Source organism: Haliaeetus albicilla, chromosome 5 (assembly GCF_947461875.1).
Source record: "Haliaeetus albicilla chromosome 5, bHalAlb1.1, whole genome shotgun sequence".
Lineage (NCBI taxonomy): Eukaryota > Metazoa > Chordata > Aves > Accipitriformes > Accipitridae > Haliaeetus > Haliaeetus albicilla.
Window position 1 is genome coordinate 27,640,283 of NC_091487.1, and position 13,124 is coordinate 27,653,406.

The 13,124-nt window shown below is 34.9% G+C and overlaps 1 protein-coding gene across 1 annotated transcript in view; it reads right to left on the minus strand.

Moving 5' to 3' along the window:
- The window catches only part of TTC6 (tetratricopeptide repeat domain 6), a 66,914-nt gene that overhangs the window by 44,212 nt on the left and 9,578 nt on the right, over positions 1–13,124 (minus strand). The window contains exons 5-6 of the mRNA XM_069784724.1: positions 9,093–9,223; positions 5,541–5,750 (exon numbers count right to left, since the gene is read on the minus strand). Of these exons, the coding sequence (XP_069640825.1) occupies positions 5,541–5,750; positions 9,093–9,223 (341 nt within the window). The remainder of the gene's footprint in view (positions 1–5,540; positions 5,751–9,092; positions 9,224–13,124) is intronic.

The following is a 13,124-nucleotide window of genomic DNA, read 5'->3' on the forward strand; positions in this document are numbered from 1 at the left end:
CAATCAAAATATTCCTTAGCATTTGGCGGTTAAGAGTGTTTTAAGTGAAAAACATAAAAAGAGCCCTCTTTTAGGGCACTTTTGCCATAAATAGTATAAACTCCTTGAATTGAAAACTAAGTAATCAACTGTGATTTGATGCAAAACAACATTCAGACTTTTCATTTCTGGAAGAGAGATGCATCATGGAGGAAAGCTCCAAGTAATAATAATACTGATATAATCGTTATGTTTCCATCTGCTGGTAAAAAACTGTAAAATCAGAATGTCTCAGGGAGATGCAGGCATTCCTGCATGAAGGAATCTTAACAAACATAACATGAAGCTACAAATCCTGTTAAATTTTTTGTAGGATATCTGCCAGGAACAGGTTTGACTATCCATATATACCTTTCATAAAAAGATATTTAGCTTAATACTTGTCTTCATGGCTAGAAAAGTAGCTTTTTTAATTCTCAGATAACTAATGCCTGCCGAGTATACCAAGATTAAACACGAGTGCAAAAGCAAGGCATTTTTGCTATCTGATGAAATAAACTTAATACAGTCAGTCCCAGGAGAGAGTTGTACCTGACCTTGGGAAGTTTACATCTTGATAAATTGATACATCCTGCTCCACAAGACGTTTTTTGCAGACATCAATGAAAAGTTATATCTATTTTTAAGCCTGTAGATATTTTTCATAGTGAAGACAAGACTTTAAAGCAAGAAAATTATTGCTTTCTTGATCTGATCTACCATAAAACCCTACCACTGTAGGCTTCTTGGGACTTTGTTACAGTCAAACAAGATTCTTTCACAGAAGAACTCAGAACTAGTAAAAAAAAATAAAGATAGATCTATTGCTATTTAAACAGTTGACAGTCATTTGAATTTTACTATCCACAACACTGAAATCATGCTGTTGTGGTTTAACCCCAGCCAGCAACTAAGCACCACGCAGCCGCTCACTCACTCCCCCCCACCCAGTGGGATGGGGGAGAAAATTGGGAAAAGAAGTAAAACTCGTGGGTTGAGATAAGAACAGTTTAATATAATATAAAAAGAAGAAAACAAATAATGATAATGATAACACTAATAAAGTGACAGCAGTAATGATAAAAGGATTGGAGTATACAAATGATGCGCAGGGCAATTGCTCACCACCCGCCGACCGACACCCAGCTAGTCCCTGAGAGGCGATTCCCCGCCCCCACTCCCCCCAGTTCCTATACTAGATGGGATGTCCCATGGTATGCAATACCCTGTTGGCCAGTTTGGGTCAGCAGCCTTGGCTGTGTCCTGTGCCAACTTCTTGTGCCCCTCCAGCTTTCTCGCTGGCTGGGCATGAGAAGCTGAAAAATCCTTGACTCTAGTCTAAACGCTACTGAGCAACAACTGAAAACATCAGTGTTATCAACATTCTTCGCATACTGAACTCAAAACATAGCACTGTACCAGCTGCTAGGAAGACAGTTAACTACATCCCAGCTGAAACTAGGACACATGCTTACCCCTACATAGATCATTTGCATTTGTGAAATTAGCTAAATGCAGGGAATAGGTCAGTAATGAAATGTGAACAGCTTAAACGGACCTAAATTAGTGTCAGGTAAATGACACCTTTGACCTTCAAGGCTCACATAAGGCAACGAGTTTTAAAAATTAAAAACAGAAGAGGATGGTAGAGGATGGTGCCACTAGATGGCAGTGCTCCAAAGAATTTCGTTTTCTAGATTTCGAGGACTAAACAAATTCAGCAAGGAATTTTGGTATGGGCTTCTTTTTAAACTTTAACTCTCTTCATCTCCAGGGAATGTAGCTATCAATTTCCTCAACCTGTTGGCTACTTCTTTGAAAACCAAACCTTCCTCTTCTTCAAATCCCATCCTCCCACAGTTTCTACAGTTCATCTCTCCTGGTCCCACTCCCATCTAATTCCTTACACTTCCGGAGTATTTCAAGAGGTTCTGTCCCTTACTCTCTTCTCTTCTTCCTCTATTTCTAGTAATGTTCTAGTCAAAGACCATGTACAGTTTCCCTCTCCATGGTAATGAATCAGAGCATGATTCGTCACTGTGTTCTGCACCAACAAAAAATCAGATGATCTTCCTCTTAGGGATGTGAAGCTGCCAGTGCTAGTTCAGCAACGCTGAAAGATAAGAATCTTACGAGCCTTTCCCTTTTCAACCTTCATGGCCTCCCCACGACTTACTTTCTTCATCACTATCACTAGCATCCCATCATTCACACAGACTCAGAACACAGGTATCATTCACAACATTCTAAAATTAAAGTATTTTTCTAATCTCTCTACAAAGCTGAAGTCTGGTATCTAATTTCATATCTCGCTTACTGCAGCATCCATTTCTTTAGCCTATACAAGCATCACCTTGTTCTGTTCACATTCATTCAAAGCACTACTGCAAAGATCATAGTTGCTTGCTTTGAACGTTATCCCATTCTTTGAAGTAATAGAAAAAGAGAAGCTCATTCAAATATAAGATGCTCCTCTGCTTTCAAAGCTTTCACAGCCTTTCCTTTTTTCTCTCTAGATCAGTAAAGCGATAACTTCTGTTTTTGTGACTTCTAACTCCAACACTGACTTCTGACTCCATCGCCAGTTTCCTAAGTTTGAGGTTTTTTCCTTTTTGAAAACCTTTTTGCCCACCCTCTTGTTGCCTCTCACACCTGAGAAAAGCTCACTACAGCCATCGATTTATTCTCTCAGGGTTTCCTTAAATCCTCTTCCACCATGACCTGCAAAACAGTTAATGGCTGGGTTACTGGTATGCTGAAACCCCTGCTTACAATGCTGATCAGTGTTCTTATTCTCACTGAGTCCTTATATTCTCTGTCTGTATCTGTCCAACAGACAGAAAATGCTGCTGAATCAAAAGCAAAGACTTCAGTTATGGCCATGAATGATATTCATATGCTACCCAAATTCCTGACAGAAGCAGAAGCTCACAAAAACCAAAGGAAAACATCAGGGCCTAATCGTATACACTGAAACAATGCCATCCTTGATGGTTAGAATGATCTTGACTACATCAAAAGAATTCAATGACTAAAAATTTTCATAAGGTAATCTATGGATTCACATTTTAAGGTCAGAAAAGAAGCATCGTGATTACCCAACCCAACCTTCTAAATAATACAGATAATAAAATTTCATCAGTACTCCTGCATCAAGCTCACAATTTGCTGGATGAAACTCAAGATATACCTCAGAAAGAAATCCAGCTTTGATTTAAAGGCTGTAAGTAATGGATAATTTCATAACCTCCTACTTTCATTGCTATACACTGAAATCTTATAGCTACTCTCAATTTGTCTAGACTGAAACCTCAACTACTGGGTCTGTTATGTTTTTGTTTAGCAAATCCTTTTGCGTCAGAAACTATACCATGCAGGTAACATATTCAAAAACTATACCATGTAGGTAACATATTCAAACCATCTCTTGTGTAAAACCAACATGATGATCTTTTAAAATGTCTTAATACAGAACTGGTATTCAAGAAAAAGAGAGATCGCATACAAGAATCAACACTTGTGCTTGCTCCCCTAGAATGGTATTTGGAACACTCTGTTAAGTGCATTAAGTGCACAACATTCCTACAAACCTTCATATGGAAGAAGAATCACGGATTTAGCCAACAGGAAATCTGCTGCCCCTCTCTGGAACTTAGATTTTTTTCAGGGGCTGCAGGCAGAATTTTCCCTCCATTTCAAATCGAGAATACAGAGCCTTCTTCTAAGGGTGGATGCATCCATTCTTTCAAGGAAGGGCAAGGTGATTCTTTTTTTTTTCTTTTATAAGACAGGGAAAAAAAACCAGAGTGGTGATTTCCACCTCTCTACGATAATTCATTACTGAAGCAGAGGGCCAGGAAATGAAAATTCATTGCTTATCTGAGGATTCAAACCTCACTCACCATTAGATTATATGACCATTCTGAGTACAGGAAGTTGAGCTGTTGAGCAGAAAAGAATGCAAAAGTCATGCAGCCAAGAGACAGAACAAGTGGTGACATGACTATCTCAGTTGTTAGAGCACTTAACTTGGAACAGAAAAGCTCTGTATAATATTTCTAATCCCAAAACTTTTTTTCTATATTATTGCTAAGGTCTCACCTCCTTTATTTTAAGGTAAACATGTTTAATTTAAAGTTCAGAGAGTATTACACAGCCATCTTCTGTTGCTTATCTTTCAAGACTGTAAAGCTCCTTTCAGAGTTACTGCTTTTCAGGATGCAATCTCCCCTTCTACAAAGGATGACCCTAATTCTCTATTCTTATCCTTATGACCTTGCATTTGGCTGCACTAAAACGCATGTTTTTCAAGTGAGCCCAGGTTAACAAGCTACACAAATTGCCCTGTAAAACTGACCTAGCCTTATCCTTATTTACCACTCTACCATTCTTTAGATCACTACAGACTTTATGAGCAATAATTTTATATTTCTGGAAGCGGTGATACACAGAAACTACTAGTAGCAAATGGCCAGTCTGAAAAACCATCAGGGAAAACTTGGAGTATTAAGGCTCCAATTCTGAATCTTCTGATGTTACTATATAAACTAGAAATGCACAAAAAAGCAAAAATGTAACCAAAGTAATAAGCAATGAAAAAAGAATACGCTTCATATCCATTCCTATGCACAATATTTTAGTGCAAAACATGTCCAAAAAAAAAAAAACCACCAAAAAAACCCAAAGATTTAGGAATTCACTACCATCAAATATAAAAATTGGTAATATAATAACATGATAAAACTGAGTAGGCTTATTGCAAAATCCATCTACATGTCCTCACTACTTCTTATAGAACAAATTTTTTTTGACAGATCTCTTTTTACATGCTGCATCAACCTCAGAAAAATTAACTATTATGCATTTTGTTCTACTTCAGCTCCTCATTCATTAAAGATGCAGGATCCTGCAGTTATCACATGACTACCTTTTACATATGCAATGAATACTTCTGACTACAAGTTTATCTGGGTCCCAGTTCTGTATGTGCTTAACTTTGTGCATGTGTTGAGCTCAACAGAACTACACTCCATTACTTAAAGTTATGTTTGTTCCTTGTAGAATCAGGATTGAGGTAAGATTGTCTCTGTGATAAAGGGCTAGTGGGTGTGTACTTTAAACCTTTTACTGTTGCAGAATTTTATATTCACAGCCTACTCTATTTGCTCAGTGTTTCTTGTTATTTCAATGGGACCTCTCGTGAGTAGAATGAAGTATAAAACTTCATATATTTATAACCTGAGTTGTGACATATAACTTAAAATATGTCTGTAAAATGCAATTTATTTTAAAAGCAAATAATACATTTTACAGTCTAAGCAAGCTACAAGCCTTTTAGTACCCTTGTTCTAATTATTTTAAAACACATCTACCAAACAAGGCAATTTTTTTTCAAATCTTTTTCTTTGCCACCTCTTTGAAACTACTAAATACTGAAACACCATAAGTTATTTCTCAACATATAATCCTTTAACTTACAAAATTAATTAAACCATAGTAACTGAAAATAAGTAAGTTCATACCTTTTCCTTTCAGCTTGCTCTTTCAAATAAATACATTTGGAACACATTGGTTCTTCCTCCTTATTGTCCGTGTCCTCTGCTGTAAATAAGATATTGTGACCTCTTCTGTCTAACGTATGATAAACTCTAGAAACCAGTTGTAAATAAGGAGGCAATATAAAACTAGGAAAAGCGGTACATAGACGATGAATGCTTGGATAATGTTGACCTCTAGAAAGGAAAACAAAGAAATCAAGAACCTTAATATCCATTCTCTATATTCTAAAGTACATAGTTTATCAAATACTACATCATGACATACATCAGACCATAGTATATAAATTGCTAACATAAATACTTGGTATAAAGTGCCTGGTGATTTCTACTAAAAGTAGAGATCACATTATTTAGAAAAGAAAAACAGGTAAAAGCTAAAATGTTGGTAATAATTTTGAAGTAAAAAATAAGTGCAGTAGTCACAATTTTACTTTCCCAGTTTAAGTAGAGCTTTCACTTGGTGCACTGAAGACTTAAACCAAGTAATGAAGATTTACAGCTTAAATTGGGTATGTGAATAAATGTTATGTTAAAATGTTACACATATGTTCATCTGCAAATTCTCTCCCATGACAGAGTACCTTGTAAATACCCTTGAAACTTTGAATTAGTTTTATGATATGCTATCAGTTGAACTTCTTCCTAGCTTTTCAATTCAGCTGTTGATTTGGAGGAAACACCGGGTCTTTGACTATGTTTGAAAACTAAAAATTCTACCATTTGACCCTCCCATCTAAGTTGTACTGAAGATGATGAAAGTCTACTGATTTCCATAGGCCATGGATCAAATTCTAAAAACAGTCTCTGGCTACTGTATGAACTTTAAAAAGTTAATAAATGTCTAATGGGCAGACAGTTACAACGTGAAGAGCAATATACGGAAAACGTCTGAGATGTAAAAAAAACTCAGAAATGGCTCCCCAAATATATGCTACTTTTAATTAAAGTTCATAAGTGCCTTCATATTTTAAGAGAAAATCCCAAATTAAAATAGTTAAAATTCCACTTTGAAATTACACTGAATAGTTTTCAGGTTTAACTATTTTTCTGATGTTTTCCCGAGACAATGACACTTTCAACAACTTGTTTTTTTGTTTTACTGAGAACTATGCCTTACTGTATGAACAGATATTATAAAGGGGAAATCAGCGAGAACTACAAAATGAAGTAAGGAAAAACACAAGATTGATTCATCATGCAATACATATTCAAGTTACAAAAATAGTATTTTATATTTGCTTAAGTTTTCTGAAAAATAACGACAGCAAAAAAGTAAAAGATAAAAATCACACATGTAAAGAAAAAAAACATGAAAATCAGTGTAATATAACAGAAATTTGACTAACATTCAAGAAATTATCACATCAAGTATATACCATATATATATCTGTTGCATTAATATAGTTTGAGTCCCTAAGTTTATAGGCACATGACAACCCAACAGGAAAGAATGCCAATAAATTTTTATTTTAATTAAAACTGGTCAAAATAATTTTTTTCAAGCCATACAACTTTAATATACAGAAAAGAGCCTAGTTAATTCATGCTTCAACAAAACAGTTTCACCAGATCTTACAATCCAGTCTCTACTGAAATCAGTGGTATTTTTGCCTGAATGAGAACAGGGTCAATGAAATAAAATGTGAAAGTTAAACATAAAAATTAAATATCCAGTTTGAAAAGCAACTCAATCACACAATCCATGAGACGGATTAGGATTTAAGGCATGCTTACAGCAACCCCATTTAATGCAAAGGATTTTTTTTTTTTTTAACTAATTGAATATATTTACAGCATAAATGGAAGTAAGTAACTGTTTTGGAGTGTCAAATCAGAGATCAATGCTTTAATAAGTAGATCACATTAATTTAAAATTAGAAATAAATATTTCACACTGGTTTTTTAACTTGATAGAGAGTATATAATCTTCATAAATGTTCTTAGTAGTTTACCTCAGGATGCTCTAATACAGTTCACTTTCTCTGCAATGCAATTACCACACAATTAAAACAAACAAACAAAAATAGAGAGCAAACAGCTTAACTTTGAACTTATAACATTTGGAGTGATTTCTGTAAATGATGGCAGGCAAAATAATTCCAAAATTCTGTAGGAACTTTTTTCTTAAGTTTGTCATTTAATTTAAATAAATAAAAACAATTTGAATGTTATTTTTATTGCATTACCATTACTGCTCTTGTATAGAAGTTTATCATTTCATTGAATGAACTAACTGAATGCTTTATCAATGTAAACTGAAATATTTGGGGCATGCTGCAGGTAAAGGTGAATGTTTTTACAGCACACGCTCTCCTAAAACAGACTATTTATCATTCTTTGAAAAAAGGGGACATGAAAAAACAATACTATGTGTGTGGCCTACATTACCTTCACTTAATGCACTAAATATGGGGGTTTTAGAAAATCGTGCAGTTTCTGCACCATTGATAATCTGACAGTAAGTATTTATTGAAGGTAAAACACTCATTGTCTGTTGACACTATTTGTTTTAATATATAATCTTGCTAACCAAATGATCTTTAAGCAATGCAGATAAGCAATGGCATGCAAAGGGTCACTTAAATGCCAATTTGACTGTTTCATAAACTTAAGCATTCTTTTCCCATGACTATTCTCAGCTACTTAATTGAAAGTATTATCCATTTACAAACTTTAGGCCTGCCATAAAAAGGCTCTCTTCTGTATCCAATAGACCTTTCAGGACCCTAAGAACAACAAAAGCTAATAATTAAAGCTTCTTTTTTTTCCCCCCTTTTCTCAATAGAGAAGTGAAGAAGCAACCTATGGTACATCTAAACAAAGCTATCTATAAAGATCTTATTAGCAGTGAAGACCATAAAACTGAAGAGTCTCACTTCACATGGGATGGACAGGATCAGTTAAATTAGGACATAGTCTGTACTACTTTTGTAATCTGCACTTCTACTACAGAACGACAGATACAATCTATGACAAGAGCAAGGTAATAAGCAGTTGTCCTTAAATTACAGCTCTCCATGTAAAATCTCCTGAATTTCAGACAAGCACTGACTGTAATACAAATTCAAGTTAATGAATTTTTAATACATCTTCTCTATTTAAAGATGATGACTTACAGCTGGCATTGCTTATATTAAATTTGTGGTATTTTCCATTGTTTGTTTTTAATTATTTTGATTAGATTATGCTTGGAATTGTATGGACAAATTCAACCCCCACATAAGCAACTTCAGTTTCTGCTGCAGTCAAGAGAAGTTTCATCTGCATACAGCAGGACTGAATAGGCCCTCTAGATTTTAAAAACCATAAATCAGAACTATTTCAAGGAGATAAATAGAAAATTAAAACTAGAGATACCAAACTAAACTTGATAATTTAGATGAGAAATTGCAAGTTTTCAGATCCAAATTTGGGGGGATGGCATTGTTTCTTCTCCAAACTTACCTCTCATGCTATACACTAATAATATATTTTCAGTATTTTTCTTATAATAATGAAAGAAGATTAAAAAATTACTTGACATTTGAGGCCTGAGGAAGCAAAGATTGTTGCAAGTCGTGTTCCTCTTGTAGCTCTTTCTGAACTTCATCTGGTTTAATTTTTGATATTGCTTTTCCTTCCACCTGTAGCGCATCCGAGGCTGGAGCCTGAAAATGTTCATGAACAGAAGATAAACACAGTGTTACAAACTGATAAATTATATGGATATTATTATTATATGGATATCCCACTCTAGAGTAGAACAAGGAGCAATGGCACACAAGCAACTCTGACCACCAGAAAACAATTCAATTAAACTAGAGTACTTTAGAACTGCTGTCACTACACAGATCACAGCAGCGCCCACAGCTATTCAGGATATAGAATAAGCAGAAAAGTGTGATAAAAATAAATTTCCAATGTGCCCTACCTAAGCTGCATTTCTGAATAGTGTATAAGATAAGTGTATGTCAATATATTACAAAGAGAATAATCAAAAAAGCATAAAAATCATATTACTATTCAGACCTATTAAACTTCGAAGAGCATGAATACATCTAAAATTTGTATTGTATTTTTAAGCAAATTCTAACAGATACATATAGTTTAAAGGATGACATTTTTAGAAAAGTTTCTTCAAGGCTATGTTTATTAAATACAGGAACTTCAGCAGGAATACAAATGTAAGGAATTCCTACTGTTTCCAAGCACAGCTGCTCATTCCTATTTATTAGAGCACCACCTGCTTAGTTGTGCCAAAAATTGTTTTTCACACTGCGAAATAGATCAGAAAACTGATCCATGTTGAAAAAAAAGTTAAAAAAATGCATGGAGGGAAGGTAGAAATTAATCTAGATCTCCGATTCCCTTTGTAGAGAGTTCCTACATAGAAATTTTGTCGGGCACAGCTCACTGTAATCCAGGAGTGAGCAAACAGCAAGGAAAAGGAACTACCAAAGTCATCATTGCTGCCAAAGTGTCTGCATCTGCTTCACAAACTCAGCTTCGGAATCTATACCCTTGTGCTGCGTTTTCCATACTGCGATGACCTCCAGAGGTCCCTTCCAACCTCAACCATTCCTCAATTCTGTCTCCTGCAAACTGTTAAACATCCTCCTAAAACAGACTAGAAGTGCCATCAATAAAAAGGATTCTTCTGAACTCCACTTAAAAGCTTGCATACATAACACAACAAAGCACGTTCCACAAATTAAAGTATAATCACAACATAACACAGACAGAAACAGAACAACACAGTGGGGAAAACAAATTTTAAAGTGCTTTGTCTTGAAAAAATTTTCTCTCTAAATATGAAAAGTAAGTCCACTTTTTTGCCCAGCTCTTCCTGATACACCATGGTAATTACTTCTGTAAGACTGGCTAGCTTAGTTTATAGGAACCCAAATAATACAATTGTTGTAACCAAATGCTTTTCTAATTAAGATTTTCCATCACATATCTGGTTAAATGAATCACAAAGGCATAAGATTTTACTCTTCTTTGTTCACTCACATGCTTTATTTATCCCAGAATATAAGTCGGCACAATGTTTATGTCTACTGATAACTTCAGCAGTATTTAAGTTCTTAGCAAAAATCACTGCATGAAAAAATCATGGAAGTTTATAGTTCATCAACAAGCATATTAATCATCAAGTAAAAGATACTAAGAACTGCAGAAGATACCTAAATGAGTCACTACCTTCCGAAAAGGCTTACTCAAAATTAAAATGGTTTCATATATTGTTAGTTTATTTTTGAAACCAACACCACTCTTTATATCAGCACATCCATGAAAAAATATGAAGGACCGAAGTCAGATATTTGATGTTTACCAAAGAAACTGGAAGTCAATCAAAATTTTACATAGAGGAAATAGGCTAACAAAAATAAGGAATACAGAAAAGTCTGAAAGTAATATGTCTACCTGAAAATGTATCATTAAAATGAGCCAAATATAAGACTATGATTTTTGCTTTTGAATGTCAGGTAAATGTTTCTGTCATGATCTCTTGTCCAGTTTAAAGAAAAAAAGTAGCCTGATTGGATGCATTGTCATTACCAGCTTTTGGAATGCCCAGATACTCGAATAATTTGAAAAAAATGCCATGTAAATGATATCCAAAGTAACAGAAGATACTCAACAACACTTGTCGATGTCTTAGACACCAATATGGCTAATGAAAACCTCCAAAACTAAAATTAGAGCAGCTACTATTTTAAAATCATAAGCCAAAGTTCCGTGACCTCATCCTTTTTGTGAAACAGATCATAAAGGGGGACTTTAACACACTCTTGCTAATGAATTATGGAGACTATACTAAGTAGAGGGGAGATCCTTTAAGCTGAAAATCAGAGAACATGAGCCAACACACTTACTATTAGATGGACATTTTAAATGTATGTAATCTCATATTTTATTTCATTTTCTTTGTAGAAATACCAGTGAACAAACACACAACTTTTTATTCAAAATATTTATGTAATTCAGTTACAGATGTAACATAAAATTACAATAACTAAAGCAAATATCTGTTTTTTCATCTAACTGCTTTGTGTGTCACCAAATTTGCAAGTTCATCTGCCCGGTCAATCAATTTATCTTGAAGTTGCATGGGCCCTGCAGCCCACTAAGCAAAGCAAAAGATGTCACAAAAACATGCCAAAGAATAGCGTTCTATAGAAATACTAATATACAGTACATTGCTGTTACTCTGTATAGAAATACTTCTGCTAAGGATACGATACAGCATTTAGCTAATACATATGGGTTCTTAAAACCATTTCTCTTTCCTTTTCTAAAATTTTGTCTCCATTATTTTTTCCATGTGTAAAAGTGAAAGCATGCACTTTCAAATTAAATAATATATTTAAATTGCGTAGTAGGTGTGTTAAATGGAACCAAATATATGTTACCTTTTCAGGTGCCAATCTTGCAAACTGTTTTGTGGTAAGATCACTGAACACCACTGATGGGTGTCGTTGCAACAATACCACCAGTGCATTACAGAAATGGCATGCTGCCCAAAATAATACTAAAATATCTAAAAAACATCATCACAGTACCCCAGTACTGTTTAAATAACTGGGAAACTGTTGGAAATAGTATATAAATTAGAAGTAATAAATAATCTTACTATATTCTGGAACATTACAAAAATTACCATCAGTGACATTGTGCTGTGTATTGTTTACACATCATTTAGCATATTTAGTTTAGTAACCAACAGATCAACTGATGTTGCAGAGTATACTCTTAAAACTACCTGCAAACACCATTATTAATATTAATTATATAAAACATTATAGCCAAGTACAGATGGCACATGAGATTTCAGTTACCAAAGGATTAGAAATATTTCTAAACTACAGACAGACAAATATCATAAGGAAAAATTCAAAACACAATATTTTTTCTAATTTAGCAGAATTTTTAAAAAGTAATATAATTTCATTTTCATCCATTTTCTTCAACAGAACTCTAACCCATCTAACAGAAATCATTTTGCTACCACAAAAGTTGCTAGGAAATATGAATTCTTAGCCATAGAAGAATGCCTGCCAACTGGAACTGCTCAGGCCAGCATTACCAGGCTACTTAGGGCTCTACTTCATGTCCACTGTAGACCCATTGCAGAATGCAGTGCCAGGACTGATGGGGAGTTTCTGTCACCTCCCTGTGACTCATTCCCAGAGATCCCCTGTCCCTTAGCCCTTCAGGGTAAGCTGTGTGCATCTTTGGTTCTTGGCTATCCTAAAATTGATCAGGAAAGTTGGTTGCTAATGCTCTGGAATTCTAGGCGTGTGCCTACCTCTCTCTATTCCTTTCTCCATGCAGCTTGAAGGGACACAATCAGGGCCAAACTACAGTCAGTAGGAGGAGCTGAAGAAGCAGCTGAAGCAAGGCCCTTAGACATTCAGAAGGTTTCTTATTTTGGCTAGACCTCTGGGTTATGATGACTAGACCTTGAAATAACATACTCGCAAATATCGGGCCATCAACAAGCATCTCACATGGGTGTCTCTCATCCTCTTTTCATTTCAGTCCCTTTAACTCCTTATTTTCAAC